General features: G+C 42.4%; 1 protein-coding gene across 2 annotated transcripts in view; it reads left to right on the top strand.

Annotated features, from left to right (window-relative positions):
• FYB1 (FYN binding protein 1) overlaps positions 1 to 21,512 on the top strand; it is a 164,611-nt gene extending 143,099 nt beyond the window's left edge. For both annotated transcript variants that reach the window (XM_040338638.1, XM_040338646.1), the window contains 7 exons: positions 3,488 to 3,507; positions 7,651 to 7,708; positions 9,142 to 9,244; positions 11,741 to 11,903; positions 14,436 to 14,469; positions 18,696 to 18,730; positions 21,161 to 21,512. In XM_040338638.1, the coding sequence (XP_040194572.1) occupies positions 3,488 to 3,507; positions 7,651 to 7,708; positions 9,142 to 9,244; positions 11,741 to 11,903; positions 14,436 to 14,469; positions 18,696 to 18,730; positions 21,161 to 21,183 (436 nt within the window). In that variant the 3' untranslated portion in view covers positions 21,184 to 21,512. The remainder of the gene's footprint in view (positions 1 to 3,487; positions 3,508 to 7,650; positions 7,709 to 9,141; positions 9,245 to 11,740; positions 11,904 to 14,435; positions 14,470 to 18,695; positions 18,731 to 21,160) is intronic.
• The last annotated feature ends 418 nt before the right edge of the window (positions 21,513 to 21,930 follow it).

The raw sequence follows: 21,930 nt of genomic DNA, 5'->3' as shown, positions 1-21,930 counted from the left end.
GATTGTTATCGGACTCCAACTCTCTTCAGCACAGAAGCAAGTAGGATCCTACAATGAAGTTTGCTAAAAACCTTGCACTATTTATTGCATTTATATTGGGGGTCGCTTCAGGTTTTAAACAAATCTCAACTTTCAGTTTTTACATGTGACCTCCAGCAATTTTCTATTGATATCTTATTATTAGGCCCATAATCAGTAACAGCACTTATTTCTTATCTGTTCTAATATTCACTTACTTTCACACATTTCTGTGATTGCACTAACTGTGGTGTGTCATTATTTATTATTGTAAATCACGCCTCTCCTCCTGAAATTTTTGATTTTACCATTCTACGATATTTATGTGATTTTATTTTACTGTTCTAATATAAATAATCTATATAACTTTATATAAAATCAATATGAATCAGAGTGGTAAGTGCAAATATGATTTATGTGAATTTTAGAAGCTGCTTATTTTCCGATTGATGTCACAGTGTTATATTCGGCCTTTCTCAGGCTGGAGGGTGCTGGTTCCAGCATTACTACAACCTATGTTTAAAGTATACCTGTGGTGTTCATGGCAAACAATATGCCTCAAAGTAGGAGGATAGAAAAAAGAGGATGCACTTGTTCTTTTTTTACTGTTTTAAATGTATTTTTTATATTTTAATGTTTTTTAATGATAAGCCCTTTGCCTTAAAATGGCTATGATTAAGAGAGGGATAGGGCTGCTATTAGTGTTCTCATTTTAAAAATTCCTAGCTGTGAATGCCATCAGCAACGTGTAAGTCACAGGCCCTAAACAAGCATACTGAAAGTGAGTTTTACATGTTACCAAATACTAGGTGGCCCTCAACTTAGCAAATACAGAATAATAAATATATGTAACTTTCACTATTTGAAGAAGTTTATATATTGTCTGAGGACTCTGATACATTGTTTGAACATTCACTATTTGCACTGTTGAACTTATTTTGGACTTTTTATATACATATTATCATGTTGGTGTCTAGTTGAAATCACTTTGCACGTTTGCACTTTAAAACGGAAGGAGCGCGGTTTAATCAATTTAGTATTGATTTCTATTCACTCAAATTTTTGTTTTCGGAAATTCCGACAGAAAATGTCCGATGGAGTCTACACACGGTCGGAATTTTCGACAACAAGCTCCCATCGAACATTTGTTGTCGGAATTTCCGAGCGTGTGCACGCGGCGTTAACCTCCCTAGTGGTATGATTATTTCAGATTTTAGGTGCTGAAAGCGGTACCATTATTTGCATGGAAATTTGGCGTTTTATACTGTAGGCCTGTAATTTTTAGGAATAACTCACTTAAATCTGACCAAACAGGAGTCTAGTAGGCATCCCGGGTATGACATTTTTTTTAAAAAAAAATTATAAATTATAATATAATAAATAATTATAAATAATTCTAACAAATAATAATATAATTATAATAAAAATTATTCAATAATGTAATCAACTCAAAATCACTGAAATTTGCTAAGTTGCAGAATTGTCGCTGTCATTACTTTTATTTATTTTTATGACGAGTTTCCCCACAAATCGCTATCGCACAATTCTGCAAGTGAATATAATTTATTATTGCTGTTTTGTAGCTGCTCTAAAACCATTTTTGACATAAAGGGACACTTTTGGTTGCTATGGACAATCTACAGTTTGCAGGCAGAAAGAACAGTTTTTATTATATAAAAGAACATGTAGGACACTGAGCAGACCACTAGGGACAAGGGGGGGGGTGTATTTTTTACATACAGTACTGTAATCTATAAGATTACAGTATACTGTATGTATTGTGTTTGTTTACCTTTTTGAATTTGGCGCCGTTCTCCGCTCCCGTGCATCGTAACGTCGCAGGGAACGGAGATCGGCGGCACACAGAGGCACTGTGTGAATCGAGCGAGCACCCACTCGCTCACACAGCGCGGTGGCATTGCTGGATTCAGGGACAAGGTAAGTAAACCATGCCTGTGGATTCAGTGAGGCGAGCCCGAGTCTGACTCGGGGTTACCGATCGCAGCACAAAAATCTAACCCCGAGTCAGACTCGGGAGAACCGCCAGGGGGGTTAACAGTACAGATGAAGTGTCCATATATATTACACAATTTGATGGGTTTTATCAAGACAATCTAGGTCTTCCTTATAACAAACAACCTTTCCTGAAGTGTACCACACTACACCATGATGTGACCTTCTACCTATAGGACCAACAACTACCAAAATTAATTGTAAATCACCAAAAACAATCATACTGAAAGTGAGTTTTACATTTTACCAAATACTAGGTAGCCCTCAACTTAAAGGAGTTGAAAAGGCAGAAGTTTTTTTTTTATCTATCCATTAAGATAAAAAAAAAAACTGTGTAGCAGCATCCCCAGCACCCCCTAATTACTTACCTGAGCCCCATCTCTACCCAGCAATGTCCACGCATGTCTTAGTTGTTCCTCCTGATTGGCTGAGACACAGCACCGGTGCCATTGGCTCCCACGGCAGTCACTCAAAATCAGTCAGCCAATCAGGAGAGAGAGGGGGAAATGTCAGGTCGGGGGTCCATGTCTGAATGGATAAATGGAGCTTTGACTCAGCTCGGGTGTCCCCTGTAGCAGGCTATTGGCTGTGGGGGCACGCAATAGGAGGAGGAGCCAGGAACAGCAAAGAGGGACCCGAGAAAAGAAGGATCCGGGCTGCTCTGTGCAAAACCAACTGCATAGAGGAGGTAAGTAAAACATGTTTGTTATTTTTAAAGAAGAAAAAAACCCTTTACAATCACTTAAATATACTTAAATATATGTAAGTATAGTCTACAGTGAATCATCTCTTATGTGGAGGAGCGCAAGGTTTCTAACATCCACCAGCTCTGTGATTCCGTCATGGAGGAGAGGAATATGACTCCAGTGTCAACCTGTGAAGCTCTGGTGAACTCCATGCCCAAGAGGGTTAAGGCAGTGCTGGAAAATAATGGTGGCCACACAAAATATTGACACTTTGGGCCCAATTTGGACATTTTCACTTATGGGGGGGACTCACTTGTGTTGCCAGTGTTTTAGACATTAATGGCTGTGTGTTGAGTTATTTTGAGGGGACAGCAAATTTTCCCTGTTATACAAGCTGTACACTTACTACTTTACATTGTAACAAAGTGTCATTTCTTCAGTGTTGTCACATGAAAAGATAGAAAAAAATATTTACAAAAATTTGATGGGTGTACTCACTTTTGTGAAATACTGTAGATATAGTATATGTTTTCCTGTATTTGTTTAGTTGAATGTCACCTAGTATTGGGATGCTTGTACCCACACAAGAGTTAATTTGTACTACACATCACTGCTCCATGATAAACCCATAAAGGATTATCATTTAAGACCATGTTAGTTAAGCATGCCATTAATTGTTAGCTGCTATACCATTGAAAGGAAGAGGTTATTATTATTTTCAAATAATGTGTGCAGCTAGTAATCCAAGTTTTTTTCTTTATATTTTACAGGTCACATTCATCCATTCCTGGTAAGTGATCTTAAAGCCTTACATTTATCTTGTCACTGAACTATGCATTCTTATTTTACTCTATGAGCCCTGAAAATTGGCTGTGCTTTGTCAAAAGAAAATTTGGGCCACAATTATTATGGTCACACTTTATGGTTGATTCACTAAAGGCAAATAGACTGTGTATTTAGCAAGTGCAGTTGCTCCAGAGCTTGGTAAACGAGGGGAAGCTCTGCTGATTTCCATCATCCAATCATGTGCAAGCAAAAATGCATTTTTTTTATTTATTTTTTCCCCTGCATGTGATTGGGTATTTGTCGCAGAGTAAAGCTTCACCTCATTTACCAAGCTCTGGAGCAACTGCACTACAAGTGCATAATCCTTTAGTAAATCAACCCCTCTGTGTCATTCAACCCTATCTTTCTTGGGGGGTACTGGCTGCAGAGTGTGGAGGATGACCTTATAGGCCAATAGGGAAACAGAAGGAGCAGCTTTTTATAAGTTGAATCTAATATGATGGGAAAATAGAAGTTACCATTGCTCACATGTTTTTTGGTGCATACTCTTGGCCTGTTATCCTTTTGCTTCCTTCACTACCTAGTTATCCACGAAAATAAGCATCTGCATATCATGGCCCCCAGCACTTTGTATATAATCTTTATTTATTAAAGACAAGGCATCACAACTCAATGAACAGGAAGCATATGCTGCATGAGTCATATATATAAAAGTATGAAACACTTAAAACACAGATAACATCAGTATAATAGGTATTATAACAGGAAGTATAAAAGGATCAACAGTCATGTAGCAGGGTGGAAGCGGGGCACCCCCTCTCACAGGAACTGAGGGGAACCTCAACTGAGGGGAACCTCAACTGCCCTGTCTCCATAAGAGGAAGAATTGCAATACGAAAGTGGGCTGGCCAGCTTCCAAACAACAAGTAATAACAGTGTGCTAAAGACATTAAGGGCTGGGTCCCCTCGGGGCGGAGTGCAAGGGGAGGGTGGCATATGAAAGGGCCTCCAACTAACCACCCCCTACACGCCACCCATATCGAGGCCACCCTAAGGCAGAGCGTTTGTTCCATGGGGACAAAACAATGCCAACCCCAAATGAGCTGGTTCGCCCCATAGCAACAAACTTTAACCCCAACACTTAATTGGCTACATGCTTATTGCATGCACCTTTTATAAACAGACTGTTTTTAATGCAAAAGTAGTCTAATATGATTTCCTATAGGATGCTCTGGTTATAGCATATTTTTTAGTCAGTGGCGCCTGGTGATTTTTTTGGGGAGGGGGCAGCAAACAAGCCCCCCTACCCCGGTCACCCCCGCGTCTGTTGGTCATTCAGCCCCACACTTACAACATCTAGGTCACAGGCGGGCAGCACTCCTACGGGCGGTGGCTTCCATCGCGTCTCCTCCTCTGCATCACGGCGACTTCTGCTGTATGTCTCCTCCCTCCTCCTCCTAGGCATCCAATAGGATCACCTGTCCTTTCAGCTAGTCTCAGGACCTGCTTCTTGATTGGCCAGGAGGAGAATCAGTGTGACAATAGCGAATATTAATTTGATATTGTCACACAAGTGGGTGTGCTCAGGGCGCAGTGTTCTGCGCCCCGAGCCCACCCTTTTTTGAAACCTGTTAATGCCTCTGGCTCTAATCACGTGCTTCAAAATAAAAATAACGCCTGGCGCCCCGCTTGTATGTTGGGTATATGTTGGGTTTTTATTTGTGTCTGTGACTCTCGCCTCCTGTCTTTGTATTACTTCTACAAGAAATCGGGGTATGTGATTGTCACAGAGGTATGAAGGCACTAGCAACAACAAAATTTTGTCAGAGGCTGTAACACTTCCCCACTGAAACATCACATTTCTTTCTGCAAAAATAAAATATTCTCTTCTTGAGCAATATAGAGTGTGCTGGTATCTTTGATACTGTATGGTTGATGTTCATATTAGTGCCTTCTGTCAATGGATCTTAACCACTTAAGACCCAGGCCTTTAGGCAGCTAAAGGACCTGGCCAGTTTTTGCGATTCGGCACTGCGTCGCTTTAACTGACAATTGCACGGTCGTGCGACGTGGCTCCCAACCAAAATTGGCGTCCTTTTTTCCCACAAATAGAGATTTCTTTTGGTGGTATTTAATCACCTCTGCGGTTTTAATTTTTTGCGCTATAAACAAAAATAGAGCGTCAATTTTGAAAAAAATTCAATATTTTTTACTTTTTGCTATAATAAATATCCCCCAAAAATAAATAAAACTTTTTTTTTTTCCTCAGTTTAGGCCGATACGTATTCTTCTACCTATTTTTGGTAAAAAAAAATCACAATAAGCGTTTATCGGTTGGTTTGCGCAAAATTTATAGTGTTTACAAAATAGGGGATATTTTTATTATTTTATTTTTTTTACTACTAAGGGCGGTGATCAGCGATTTTTTTCGTGACTGCGACATTATGGTGGACACTTCAGACAATTTTGACACATTTTTGGGACCATTGTCATTTTCACAGCAAAAAAATTAAAATGCATTATTTACTGTGAAAATTACAATTGCAGTTTGGGAGTTAACCACAAGGGGGCGCTGATAGGGTTATGTGTGACCTCATGTGTGTTTACAACTGTAGGGGGGTGTGGCTGTAGGTGTGACGTCATCGATTGTGATTCCCTATATAAGGGAACACACGATCGATCACGGCGCCACAGTGAAGAACGGGGAAGCTGTGTTTACACACAGCTCTCCCCGTTCTTCAGCTCCGGGGACTGATCGCGGGACTCCAGCGGCGATCGGGTCCGCGAGTCCCGCGGCCGTGGTCACGGAGCTTTGGACCGGGTCACGTCCATGCGCGACCCCACAGCTGGGCTTAAAGGGCTTAAAGGGCAACGTACAGGTACGTTGATGTGCCCAGCCGTGCCATTCTGCCGACGTATATTGGCGTGAAGGGGTCCTTAAGTGGTTAATTACCCACCAAGATCTGGGTCTGTACACTGTATGAAGTTTACTGAACTGTATGATTTTCTATCCCATTCAAAAGATTTCCATCTCTGTCTGTCCTGCCAGGAAATGAGACAAAGGGGTTGATTTACTAAAACTGGAGAGTGCAAATCTGGTGCAGCTGTGCATGGTAACCAATCAGCCTTTAACTTCAGCTTGTTCAGTGAGGCTGGGTTCAGACTGGTACTACAAACGCTCCGACATTGGGAGCTCATGTCACATGACGTGTGAAAATGAATATTTCCCTATGAGAGCCGTCTTAACTGTCCCGACACAAGTTGGTCCGACTTTGAAAATGCTCCCTGTATGACTTTGATCCTACTTCAGCCCATTGAACATCATTGAAATCGGATCAAAGTAGGATCCTTGTCCTTACCATCCGAGTTGTGACATCCGACATTGTGATTACAGCAGCAGTAAAAAGAATTTATCTCGCACTGGGATTGTTTTGATTGGTCAAAGAACAAGTCAGACTATCACAAAGTCGGATCAAAGTAGTATCCTGTTCATGAAAGGATGGATGGATGTAGGACCGATGTAGGACTGATGTCGCAGAGCAAAGTAGGATGAAAGTCGGATGTTGTGTCATATCAGTGTGAACCCAACCTGACAATAAAACCTGAAAGCTGATTGGTTTGCAGATCTGCACCAGAGTTTGCACTCTCCAGTTTTAGTAAATCAACCTCAACGTCTCTGTAATAGGGAAGCAGGCTACAATAATCTGTAGATAACTGTAAGGGCACCAATCCAATGTTGATAAAGTCTGATTATTACAAAATCAACAGAATAAGAAAGCCAACATGTTTTGGGAGGTTCACAAAATCCCCCTTCATCAAGGATTGTGTGTCCTTCAGGAAGTCACAAAATGCATTGGCCTTCTCATTTTGTTGATCTTTTGATAATAAACTATTTGGTATTCTTATCCAGAATGGCATGGCACCCATACTGGATACTGGATACTAGCTTCACAATTTCCCTAAGAACCCTTTTATGTATGCCTGTTGGGGGTACTTGAGGACTGAGGTTGAGAAGTAGTGCTTTAATGAACCAGATCCACATCAGTTATCAATATATTATACATTATAATTTATGACTATGAATAAAACAAAGCTCATTAGTCCTATTTGCAATTTTGAATTTTTTCTTTATTCTTCCTTTATACAGATAGCGATGTTTACGACGATGTGGAAACTGATTTCCCACCTCCTCCTTTAGAATCTAGGTGGGTATGAAAAGCTCTAAGAATATTTTCATAGTTTCAGTTTAATTGTTTAAAACCCGTCACCAGCAAAATAATGCTGTTTAGAGAAACTAACATATCATCATAAAGCAGGGGTGTCCAAACTTTTGACCTTCCTGGGCCACATTGGAAAAGGAGGAATTGTCTTGGATCGCAAATAAAATACACTAACTAAGGATAGCTGATGAGCAGAAACAGTTGGGATTATCATAAATTAATGATTACTAATATAGATAATGTACCTATCTGAGTAATAAAACTTCATTTTTTATGAAGGGGGGGGGGGGGGGGGGTAATATTTTTCATTATAAAAGTAAAGGAGGGAAACTTAAAACGAATGCAATAAATGACACTGCTTTTCATAAACGATGTGCTTGTGTTCAAGCTGTGTGTACAGTGCAGGGATGGGAAATGGCCGGGCACAGTGTCTTGGAGGGTTTAGGCGGGGGGACGGCTTATGGAGGGGGTGCAACTGACACCTAAGGGGTATATGTGAAATCAAAAACCGATGGAACTTTAATTATGCCTCCAGTAGTGAAAACGACAGCTGATTAAAATTACTTATGCTATTTTATTAAAAGAGAAATACATCCAAAGCTCATTTGGCTGTACTTCTCCCGTAGTTCACAGGGGTGCAGTTTGTTTTGCACTCCTGTTTTTCAGATGGTCAGCCTAACATCCAGGCAACTAGTATTTTAAAAGCAACTGTATATTTTATTCCATATTTGCTTCAAAGAGAAGTGTGAAGCCTCGTACACACGACCGAGGAACTCGACGGGCGAAACACATCGTTTTCCTCGTCAAGTTTCTTGTCAGGCTGTCGAGGAACTCGACAAGCCAATTTTCTCCATTCCCGTCAAGGAAATAGAGAACATGCTCTCTTTTTGGCTCGTCGAGTTTCTCGACAGTTTCCTCAACGAAAATGTACACACGACCGGTTTCCTCTGCAAAATATCTCCCAGCAAGTTTCTTGCTGTTTTTTGCCGAGAAACTCGGTCGTGTGTACGAGGCCTGAGTCTCTTAAAAATTATATCTGAAGTTCTTTGTGAAATAAGAGCCATTGGGGTTGATTTACTAAAGGCACATAGACTGTGCAATTTGCAAAGTGCAGTTTGTTCCAGAGGTTAGTAAATGAGGTAAAGCTTAATTTGCAGAAGACGTGGATCGGGGCCACTCTGTGCAAAACGAACTGCACAGTGGAGGTAAGTGTGATATGTTTGTTATTTAAAAAAAAAAAGAAAAGCAAACCCATACAACCCCTTTAACCTAGTCTTCCCTAATCACAATGAAACAAATGTGTCTAGGGCCGAGCATTTATACTATATATATATATATATATATATATATATATATATATATATATAATGTACCTTTTGCTAAGGCAGAAAATTACATATATTTTGTATGTATTTTAGTTTGTGTATGAGCAAAAGAAATGACACTCTGGGAAGGTCATCAGATTACAAGACTCTCAAGAAGCTGGAAAAAGAGGAGAAGGATTTCAGGAAAAAATTTAAGGTAACATTTTGGTGAAACAGATGACATTTCATTCTTCTTTATATATTTCTGCGCGTTGCGATGTGGCATAGTGCGTCATTTTTTCAGTGAACTGAATTAATAGGAAAGAAGGCCAATTTGCCTGTCTATGTCCTAGGACTGGATTGGTAAAGGTTTTCCCCCCCCCCCGCCCCCCCTCGCCAGAAAGAACACAATGACTCCGCAGGAGGGATTCCCCATTACCACAGTATGGCAGGCCATACATGTTTAAATTTCTTGTACAATTTTCCTTTAGATTTACCTTAAACTATGTAGTTCCAGGGCCTGCCTAACTAGATACAATTGAAAGTTGTTTAGTTTTGACCTCATATTATATAGTTTTTGGTAAATCTAAAGGAAAATTGTACAAGACAATTAAACATGAACGGTGTTGATGGGGGAATCAAGCAATTTTATTTCCTGCAACACGAAGAAAATTGCTCCTTCTATAGCCGGCTTAACAGATTGTCTAATGGGTTACCCAACCCAAAAAAAAAAAAAAAACACTTGTGCTTTTTTTAAATTAGTGCTGATCCCTCATTCCTAACCCAACGCACACAAAATAACATCAATAGTGTATTCATCAATCAGATACTTAACAAACACATATACAGGCATACCTCACTTTTAAGTACACAATGGGGTTTATTTACTAAAGCTGAAAAGCGCAAAATCAGGCTCAGTCATGCATAGAAACCAATGAGCTTCCAGGTTTTATTACCAAAGCTTAATTGAACAAGCTGGGGTTAGAAGCTTGTAAGGTTGAGTAAATTTAAGGAGGGCCAGTCAGCTGACTGCTGACTGACTGCTGGCGGGGCTGCAAGTCCCTGGGTACTATGGCCCACCTATGGTGGGAATGCCCTAAAGTAAAAAAGTATTGGGAAAAAATCTTAGGATTTATAAAATATATCACCAGTAAGGAAATAAAGAATGACCCATGGACTGTACTTTTCCATGGAGGTGGGGAAGCGGTTAAGCCTTACAAAGGTTCTCTGGTTCCACATCTTCTAAATGCAGCCAAAAGGCTGATTCCCAAAAAATGGCAGGAGGTGGAAAGCCCATTTATTTGGGAGTGGATAGATGCGGTGGAGGAAACGCATAATATGGAAGGCCTAAGGAACAGCTTAGAGAAAGGTAAAATAGCCCATAAAGAAAAGTGGGAACAGTGGAGGGCATTTAAGAAATCCTGGAGCTATGCGGAAAATCCAAGGGTATAGACCCAACAGGAGCCAAGGCAGGAAGGTTATAAAGATGGTAGCAAGTGCAGCAACGGTGAGGTAGCAAGGGGAGGGAGGGGGGAGGAAAAAAAAAAAAAAAAGAAGCTCATTGGTTTATATGCAGAAGTGAGCCTGATATTGCACTTTCCAGCTTTAGTAAATAAACCCCATTGTGTACTTAAAAGTGGGGTATGTCTGTAAGCATTTAATCAATGATCAATCAGAAGAGTTTACGTCAACTTGTATACATGCATTTAAATCCAAATGTAATCTTCCAAGTATGTAAATTGTGTCCAAATAAGCCATTATCTACGAACTGACTTGTGAACACTCTCTGTGTAATACTTGTACATGTATGTGTACTCCGGGTACATACACACAATAGGCCTGGACTCACCTTCTTGGGTGGACCTTAACTTGATTATGTTAGTAGTACCATCAAAAGCACTAGCTACCCACATAAGGGTTAATCTTCATCCCCGGAGGTACGGCTGCACTTCACTCTTTTATACAGTATATCAATAGATTGTATCCCATAGAAATAGAGCTCAATGCAGCACATAGTGTAATCTGTTTTAAACCGTTTATTAAAAGATTTTACAAACTCTACAAAGAGATCAAGTGTGCATTTTATGTGACTTTTTAAATCCCCTTCTATCATTTACCATCTTTCTAGAACATGCTGTACTTTTTGCTATTTCTCTCCAGTATATTTATATACTTTATTTTTCAAAACTTACTCAAGATTTTCTATCTCTTTTTTTTCATTTCATCCTTCTTATTGAAACTTGAGAATTAACAATTTATAGGAAACATCCATAGACTAGAACCTATGATAGAAGGATCAGCTACAAAAAAAGCAAGATCGAAAATTCAGAGCACGTTTTGGAAAGTAGAAAAATCAACTATGCTGGAGAGAAATAGGAAAAAGTACAATGGGTTCTAGAGAGCTGATACATAACAAAATGGGATTTAAATATAAATGTGTAAAATAGAGTATGTAAAAAAAGTGAAATAAAAACATACAAATTAGATGATTTGATAAAAAGATTTTATTTACGAAACAATAAAGATTAGGTTTTATATAATTTGAGACATGCAAATTAATAATGTGTGTCAAAACCTAAAAAAAAAAAAAAAAAAAAAAAAAGCAAGTATTAATTCTCTTATAAACACTGTGCAATATTTCAGCTAGCACCATTGTTATATTGTATTATATTTGTGGTCAACAATGTAACCCACTAAGGTCTTTGTTGTGCAGTTCACAGGAGAGATCCGGGCACTCTCCACAGTCCAGGTAGTGTTAAATCTGTCAACGAAGAAATGGGGATCCAAAGACTTACCTCTGAAGGCTGGAGAAACCTTGGATGTGATACAACTTTCGAGTGGTTCCACACTTCTGTGTAGAAACAATGAGGGCAAATGTAAGTACATAAAGGTCACATGATATATATCCCTTAGAGTGGTTGTAAACCCATTACAACCACTTTAACCTACAGGTAAGCCTAGATTAAGGCTGAGGCCCCCCGTACACACGACCGAGTTTCTCGGCAGAATTCAACCAGAAACTCGATCGGAGCCGTATTCTGCCGAGAAACCCGGCCGTGTGTACACTTTCGGCCGAGGAAGCCGACGAGTTCCTCGTCGAGCCAAATAGAGAACATGTTCTCTATTTCCTCGTTGTTCAATGAGGAAAGTTGGCTCGCCGAGATCCTCGGCGGCTTCACACAGAACTCGACGAGCAAAACGATGAGTTTTGCCCGTCGAGTTCCTCAGACGTGTGGACGGGGCCTTAGGCCTCGTACACACGACTGAGGATCTCGACGGGTGAAACACATCGTTTTGCTCGTCGAGTTCCTTGTTAGGCTGTCGTGGATCTCGACGTGCCAATTTTCTCCATTCCCATCGAGGAAAAAGAGAACATGCTCTCTTTTTGGCTCGTCGAATTCCTCGACAGTTTACGCGTCGAAAAATGTACACACGACTGGTTTCCTCGGCAAAAAAAAAAAACAGCAAGTTTCTTGCTGGTTTTTGCCGAGAAACTCGGTCGTGTGAACGAGGCCTTACCTGTAGGTGCTTGAAATATCTCCCAGACCTGCACGGTCTAGGAGATATTTGCAAATCGCCGTACAGCGATTTGTTCTGCGCATGCCCCAGAGTTTCTAACTCGGGTCATGCCGTGAGTGGAGGCTTGTGACATCACGCGACTCCGGCCACTCACAGAGCCAGAGTTCGTGGCCCCGGAAGGAAGAGGGGTGAAGAATGGCCGCTCGCTACTCACGAGGAAGACGGGGACATTGTGGGCTTCTCCTGCAGGTAAGTGTCACATAATGGGCTACTATGTGATGCGATGCCCATTATGATTTACCTTTGCAGGGAAACAAAGAGGAAGTAATGCCCATCAGGGTTTCCTTCCTCTTTAAAGAATATGTTACCTCCACATTTCACATTCCTGTTGTACCATGTACTTGTGTTAAAAAGTATCCTGTTCTTTGTATTGCTTCCTATGTGTGAAATCCCTGGTGTCTGCAAGTCACCTACGGCTTTACTATTTCTAACTGACCTCATTAGGCATGAAAACACATCAATCCCAGTGTGGTTAGGTTTCTGTCTGTGCTGGAAAGAACAGCCTGCCTGTCCTCCAGTGATCAGACTTGTGCTAAAACGACCCCCCCACAGCCATTCACTGGGAAGGTCAGTGTACTGCTATTTCTCCATCCCTAGCTCTCTGAGCCCTCTAGGCAGCTGATGTTATGTGATCACTTATAAAAAGGGGTCACATATACTTTAAAATGGGTTAATGTCAAGATTTTGTCACATTGCTTACTGTAGATAGGCATTGCTGACTGCTTCCCACATAAGCTCTTTATGATTTTGTTATATCTCCCCAAAGCCTGCTGCGATGGGTAATTTCTGTGTGTTCAGTACCAGTCATTAGTGACTTTGTGATTTGCAGTAAAGGGTAATGTTCCTATGCTCCCTGAAGGGAGTGTCTAAGTAGGTGGTGGTCAACTTACTTGATATAGTCGGCCTCAAGTGTGGCCCCTGACATCACCAAAGGGCCGCAAATAATCAATGAATGTAATACTACAGAAAGCTGTTACAGACTGAACATGTGCAACAGGAGATAATCAGATATTGCAACCATGCTGGAGACTGGGGACATGCTTCAGAAGACACATTACATGAGACTGTCCCACTGCTATTTCTGCACGAGAATATCATGCTTACCCCTAACGCAGGTGGCCAGACTCTATAGCTGGCTTCTGTATTCTTCACCTATATCAGGCCTACCGGTACTCGGTTACCCCCATTACTTATACAAAATGCTATAGTGCCTGGCCACCACACAGGGGCAGGCACAAACTGAGCAAAGCAAACAGGTGCAGAATGGTTCAATGACAGTCCAGGTACAAGGCAGGCAAGGTTCAGAATAGTCAGGGTCAAATCCGTAGTCTTTAGGCAGTTCAGTCAGTCCGTAGTTCAGAGAGTAGTCAATATCTGATCCAAGATCGTCAACTAGGGAATCCAAACAGCAGAGAAGGACAGACAGAGAGCTTGTAGCATGTGTTAATAACACAATATCACAAGCATGAGACTGCAGGCTTTGCTGGCTTAAATCTGGTTTGGTCTCCACCCAGGGACTGTCCACAATAATCGCCTTGCCGGTGGACAGGCAGAGAATGTATCACCACCAAAACCAGGATACTGGAATGAGACAAGCAGCTGTGAAGGATGCTCCTGACACGGTCTTAGTGCTGCTGCACTTTTTTTTAGTGGAGCCATAGTTCTACTTTAATTATTATTAACATAGAGGATTTATATAGATCCACTAGTTTGCACAGCATTTTACAACATGAGGGCAGACATTATAGTACAATTACAATACAGTTCAATACAGGAGGAATCATATATTTGTTTTTCCAGTGTCATAATCAAAATGTGTTGCTTTGCAGATGGTTACGTATTAAGGAGCAATATAGCTGATCAGTAAGTATGCTTTTATTGTTTTTTTCTACCAATCATCAACAGCATAGATAAAATAATAAGTAATCCATAGATAAGACTGAACACAGGGTCCACTTGCTGATGTAAGTGGAAAGCCCTTTAGACTCCACCTTCTCAACAAATTATATATTAAAAAATATGTAGTGTCTTGAAAAGCTGTGCCTATTCTTCTACTTTTTATGATCATTACAGCAAATGTATAAATCCAGATATTAAATCTCATCTTTAACATGACAACGCAATTTCAAGTCAACTTTAATCCTTTTAAACTAATATCTGGTCCTTGTGCAGGCACTTCCTGTTATAAAGTGACAACCCTCTGTCCCTGTTCTCCTGTGTTGTCACCTTGTCATATGTGCTCCTAGTGAAGACTATAAGTGGCCAGGCGGTTGCTCATTGTGCAGGCATGGTATTCTGCCTTTGTCACCATCAGAAAACCAAACTTGAACCAGCATAGCAACCAGCATAGCCTATTTCTCTTGTTACCAGGGCCGGAGCTACCACTTGGCAAACTAGGCAGCCGCCTAGAGCGCACTGCTGCCTAGCACACCTAGGCCACTAGTGTTGCTACTCTTTTCTCTCTGAAGCAAGCAACTAGGTCTCAGCATCAGCAGGCAGCCGCTGCTCCGTTCGTACATAGTGTCAGAGGCGCAGCGGCGGCGGAGGACTGTGTCTGACTCCCGAATGAATGACAGCAAGCAAACATTCATTGATGGGCACTGGTAGGCTGCATTGATGGGCGCTGGTGAGACTGCATTTGATGGGTACTGGTGAGGTTGCATTTGATGTGCACTGGTGAGGCTGCATTTGATGGGCACTAGCAAGGCTGCATTTGATGGGCACTGGTGAGGCTGCATTTTATGGGCGCTGGTGAGGCTGCATTTGATGGGCGCTGGTGAGGCTGCATTTGATGGGCGCTGGTGAGGCTGCATTTGATGGGCGCTAGTGAGGCTGCATTTGATGGGCGCTGGCGAGGCTGCATTTGATGGGCACTGGTGAGGCTGCATTTGATGGGCACTGGTGAGGCTGCATTTGATGGGCACTGGTGAGGCTGCATTTGATAGGCGCTGGTGAGGCTGCATTTTAATGGGCGCTGGTGAGTCTGCATTTTAATGGGCGCTGGTGAGTCTGCATTTGATGGGTGCTGGTGAGTCTGCATTTGATGGGCGCTGGTGAGGTTGCCTTTAATTGGCGCTGGTGAGGCTGCATTTCATGGGCGCTGGTAAAGCTGCATTTGATGGTCGCTGGTGAGGCTGCATTTGATCGGCACTGGTGAGGCTGCATTTGATGGGCGCTGGTGAGGTTGCCTTTAATTGGCGCTGGTGAGACTGCATTTGATGGGTACTGGTGAGGTTGCATTTGATGTGCACTGGTGAGGCTGCATTTGATGGGCACTAGCAAGGCTGCATTTGATGGGCACTGGTGAGGCTGCATTTTATGGGCGCTGGTGAGGCTACATTTTATGGGCGCTGGTGAGGCTGCATTTGATGGGCGCTGTTGAGGCTGCATTTGATGGGCGCTAGTGAGGCTGCATTTGATGGGCGCTGGCGAGGCTGCATTTGATGGGCACTGGTGAGGCTGCATTTGATGGGCACTGGTGAGGCTGCATTTGATGGGCACTGGTGAGGCTGCATTTGATAGGCGCTGGTGAGGCTGTATTTTAATGGGCGCTGGTGAGGCTGCATTTGATGGGTGCTGGTGAGTCTGCATTTGATGGGCGCTGGTGAGGTTGTCTTTAATTGGCGCTGGGGAGGCTGCATTTGATGGGCGCTGGTAAAGCTGCATTTGATGGGCGCTGGTAAAGCTGCATTTGATGGGCGCTGGTGAGGCTGCATTTGATCGGCACTGGTGAGGCTGCATTTGATGGGCGCTGGTGAGGTTGCCTTTAATTGGCGCTGGTGAGGCTGCATTTGATGGTCGCTGGTAAAGCTGCATTTGGTGGGGCTGCATTTGATGGGCGCTGGTGAGGTTGCCTTTAATTGGCGCTGGTGAGGCTGCATTTGTTGGGCGCTGGTAAAGCTGCATTTGATGGGCGCTGGCGAGGCTGCATTTGATGGGCGCTGGCGAGGCTGCATTTGATGGGCACTGGTGAGGCTGCATTTGATAGGCACTGGTGAGGCTGCATTTGATGGGCACTGGTGAGGCTGCATTTGATAGGCGCTGGTGAGGCTGCATTTTAATGGGCGCTGGTGAGGCTGCATTTGATGGGTGCTGGTGAGTCTGCATTTGATGGGCGCTGGTGAGGTTGCCTTTAATTGGCGCTGGTGAGGCTGCATTTGATGGGCGCTGGTAAAGCTGCATTTGATGGGCGCTGGTGAGGCTGCATTTGATCGGCACTGGTGAGGCTGCATTTGATGGGCGCTGGTGAGGCTGCATTTGATGGGCGCTGGTGAGGCTGCATTTGATGGGCGCTGGTGAGGCTGCATTTGATGGGCACTTCATTAAAAAGTAGGGATATACATGGGCATGACAAAGGGGGTGGAGTCAGGGGTGGAGTCAAGAGGGGTGGCAAAATTAGGTTTGTCTAGGGTGTCAGAAATCCTTGTACCAGCCCTGCTTGTCACCTGAAAACATTTGTCAGCGAAGGATCATGTAATGTATTTTGCTGTACAGTGCTCTCCCTAATGACTATATGTTTGCGTAAAAAAAAAAAAAAAAAAAAAGGAGGAAATTGATCCCAAGAAATGTAAATTCATGATGAAAGGTGAAGGTGAACGCTTTATGTTCTACAAAAAAAAAGAGAAGAAAACAGCTATTTATGACATACAGAGCAATGCTGCTGCAAACTAAATGTCACCGAGTTTGGGCTTACATTTGTTTTAACCTTTATATGACCCATAAATCTAGTTGGTAATTAAACATATTGGCTAATAAGGAAATGTATAAACTCTTGTTTGATGGGCAGAACTATAGGCAAAAATGTGTCAGTTGTTTTTTTTGCCATCTATTTCTCATTGCAGTGATTTACCTTAATTTCCTGTCTCATAGCCAAACAGGAAGTGAGAGGAAATCCCTGCAAATTAAATGAATCCATTGGGGCCTCCCAGGTGACCAGAACTAGAGTCCCCATTGGATAAAATTGCAAAATTTGTGACTTTCTTTTACTTTCACTTTTAATGATAATGGTAAATAGGATAAATAGAGAGGGTAAATCTCCCTAACGGGGAACTGACAGCAATAAAGACCTGACAAGGGCTCTAATCCCTCACCACTCTGTTTAACCACTTCTTACCGGGTGGACGTCCTTGACTTTGACCCGGGAGCTACAGGCATCATTCAGATATCCTCTTTTAGAGCCTGCGATTCTGTGCACCGTAAGAGCAATCATATCGGCAGTTTCTGCCTCTTGATCGTTCTTACGGGCGGCGAGAGGGGACATCCCCCAATCCCACCGCCCTCCGGTGCTTTTACCGACTCACCGCTTTGATCGGTGATCCGCCGGCCCCGGATGCCTACCATAGAGATTTCCGGCGGACCAGATGGTCACTGGAGTCTCTATGCTCGTCGGAGGCTGGGCGCGATGATATGACATTATTACCGCTTCCTAGTTTAAATGAAAATTAACTATAAAAAAAATATTAAAGTGCCCCTGTCCCCATGTGCTCGCACGCAGAAGCGAACGCATACATAAGTCCCGCCCACACATGAAAACGGTGTTCAGACCACACATGTGATGTATCGCCGCGAACGTTAGAGCGAGAGCAATAATTCTAGTCCTAGACCATCCTAATTCAAAACATGTAACCAGTAAAAAAAAAATTAAGTACGGAAGTTTGGCGCCACTCCACGAGCGTGTGTAATTTTGAAGGGTGACATGTTAGGTATCTATTTACTCGGCGTAACTTGATCTTTCACATTATGCAAACAAATTGGGCTAACTATAATGTTTTGTTATTTTTTAATTCATGAAACCGTTTTTTTTTTTCAAAAATGATTGCGCGAATGCTGTGCAAGATAAAAAGTTGCAATGACCGCCGTTTTATTCCCTAGGGTATCTGCTAAAAAAAACATATATAGTGTTTGGGGGTTCTGAGTAATTTTCTAGGAAAAATATATGATATTTGCATGTAGGAGAGAAGGGTCAGAATAGGCCCGGTAAGGAAGTGGTTAAAACTAAAAGTTTTGTCTTTAGTTATACTTTAATGTTTACTATTGACTTATTATTATTATTATTATTATTATTAAATCATGTGTTTTCTTTATTGCAGTGATGATGGGGAAATTTATGACGATATTGGAGAAGGTAAGTTCATGAATATTTACAGTCCACGGGCCCCTTTCACAGTGAGGAGTTTTTCAGCCGATACAGTGCTAAAAATAGCGCTGCTATACCGCCTGAAAAACTCCTGCCCAGCCTTCTCAATGTGAAAGCCCGAGAGCTTTCACACTGAGGCAATGCGCTGAAAGGAGAGAAAAAAATCTCCTGCAAGCAGCATCTTTGGAGCGGTGAGAGGAGCGGCGTGTATACCGCTTCTTCACATTTAAAACAATAGGAAACCGCGGCAATACCGCCTGCAATGCGCCTCTGCAGAGGCGCATTGCGGGCGGTATTAACCCTTTATCGGCCGCTTGCGGGGGTAAATACCGCACCGCTAGCGCAAATCCGACGGTATAGCGGTATTTTTTGCGGCGCTATACCGCCACCGCGGCTCCCGCCCCATTGTAAAAAGGGGCCTTAGAATCAGTGCAGATATTTTTGGATTTACAATGAACATAAAACAAAGACTGCTTACGGCTATACGCGCCGGTCAAAATCTATTGCTATTACGAATTGTATGTGGAAAAAATGCAGCCAATGTGCAATAGTGTGAACCCAGCCTAAAGAGACACTGGGGTGGATTTATTAAGACCCCATACACATTATACAACTTTTGTTGTCTGGTTCCCTTAAAGCCTCGTACACATGGTTCGATTGTTGGCAGGGGATTATCTGTTGACAAACTGTTGTCCTAAAATCTGACCGTTAGTACGCTCCTTCTGACAATTTGATGAAATGCGTTGGGGTGGTGGCGCTGGCCCAACGCATTTCACCTTATCACCTTTCTCCCTAGGGGGACAGATTTTAGGGGGGCAGCAGCCTTTATCCTAGTCCCAGCGCAGGTTCAGTCTTTATATCCTTCTGACAATTGCTGTCCAACTTTCAGCCAACAAATGTTGGATGACAGGCTAGTAAATTTTCGGCGGACAACGTTTTTTGACGTCAGATTTTCTGATGGTCAGTATACAAATCCGTCACACAAAAGTAAAAACACGCATGCTCAGAAATCAATGCTCACCAAACACGAAATTAGCAGAAGGGGCCCAAAGGGTGGCGCTCAAGAGCTGAAATTCCTTGTAGTACATCACTACGTTCGTGTTTGTGGCACGACAATTTGTGTAACATTAGTATTCAAGACAAGATCCTAGCACACGCCCTTTTGACAAAAATCAGACGCTCGGTTGGCCAACAATCGTACCGTGTGTATAAGGCTTTAGCTTTACCAAAACCATGTAGTGCAAGGGCCTGCCTGATTGCATACAAATTGAAACTTTTAGGCCAGGTTCACACCTATGCAAATTGAGTGCGGCTTAAACCACATCCAATTCGCAGAACATTTTAAAATACATTGTTTTCAATGAGGCTGGTTCACATATGTGCGATGCATTCGCACTGCGCATTGCCGCCAAACCGTGTGCGGCTTTTAGGCATTGCGGTGCGGCTCAGGTGCGAATTCAAGCCCATTATCTTCTATAGGTACGCAGCTGATTCGCAGATGTGTTCATTTCTCTTCAGGAATTTCTCTCATTCAGCTCAATACACTTCTCCCCCACTCTCCTCTCACCCGTAACTTCTCCCAGGTCTCCAAATTCTCATCTAAACCGTTGCTAATCTGCTGAACACTTCTCTTATCTCTCTGCAGAGATAAGAGAGCTGAAATTCGCACCGCACTAGTGTGATTCCAGCCTTAGGCCCCTTTCACATTGAGGCGTTTTTCATGCGGTACAGCGCTAAAAATAGCGCTGCTATACCGCATGAAAAATCATGCCCTGTAGTGTTCAATGTGAAAGCCCGAAGGCTTTCACATTGAAGCGGTGCGCTAGCAGGAGCGCACCAAAAGTCCTGCTAGCCGCATCTTTACCGCGGTATAGGAGCGGTGTGTTCACCGCTCCTATACCGCGCCTTCCCATTGAAATCAATGGGAAAGCGCGGTAATACCGCCCGCAGCTCGGGCGGTATTAACCCTTTTTCCGCCGCTAGCGGGGGTTAAAACCTCACCGCTAGCGCCCGAATATCGCGGTAAATACAACGGTATAGCCGCGCTACAAATAGCGCGGCTATACCGTCACCGCGGCTGCACGCCTCAATGTGAAAGCAGCCTAGCGCTGATAAACGTCGATAAACACTCAACAGCGTTTTTTACGTTTTTGATCCATTGAAATAAATAAAAAAAAATATTTTTTTTTTCTTCAACAAAAAACGCTAAAGAACGCTAACGCGGAAAAACGCTAATAAACGCTATTGAAAGAACGTTGAAAAAAGCTGAAAAACTCACTGCAGAGCTACTGGCGTTTTTATAACATCATTTTAACGTCCAGTGTGCATGAGGCCTCAGGATTATAACAGAAACATCTTCGGACATTACGGTTAGTCGATAGAACAGACAAATGATGTTTTTGTATTCTTTATTCACAGATTGCATCTATGACAATGACTGAGCCTACTATGACATTTTCCTGCAACCTCATACATCACCCTCCCTATAGGATTTTACTCGCCAGGATTGTCGCGTCATACAAAATATTGTTGTAAATATGATCACTTCAGTTTGCACTTGTGTTTTCTTGGAAAAAAAAAAAATTATGAGCTGCAAGTACTTTCTATAAAGGAAAATTACTTGTGGCAAAAAAAAAATCGAATTTCTTTAAATTTCCTATCAATGTGACGTATTATTCACTCAACATACGGAGTGACTATTGTATATGTTCAGCAAGCATTCTTCTGTTTATGCATGGCCAAACATCTTTCAACATGTTTTAATGTTTTATGTTCTCGTTGTGCCATATTTTTCTGGTAATATTTCACATTCAGGCTTGTAGCATTAGGGGGCGCACTTATCTGACACAGTCATGCAAAAGCCCAGTAATAAGAACGTTACCTGTAGGATAGGCTACCTTGGAGAGCCTAATGTTTTCCAAGCTTTCTATAACCTTAGCTGGGCCTTTGAACATTTAGCTTGAAGTGGTTGTAAACCATTCATTATATACCCACTGAAGTGACCAACCTAAACAAATCCTTCCACATAAGTTGTATCTGTTGACCTCTCTCCTCTACAGCTTCCTAAAGCACACATTTTGCAGAACATTCCTGAGATTCAGAAGATCTGATATCACACATTGCACAGTATATAGCAAGGAGCTGAGTGTAATCTGAGACCTGAGTGGGGCAAAGAACACACCCACAGT

This window comes from Rana temporaria, chromosome 1, assembly GCF_905171775.1.
Source record: "Rana temporaria chromosome 1, aRanTem1.1, whole genome shotgun sequence".
Classification (NCBI taxonomy): domain Eukaryota; kingdom Metazoa; phylum Chordata; class Amphibia; order Anura; family Ranidae; genus Rana; species Rana temporaria.
Note: the sequence above shows the minus strand (reverse complement) of the source record. Positions and strands in the feature narration are given on the sequence as shown.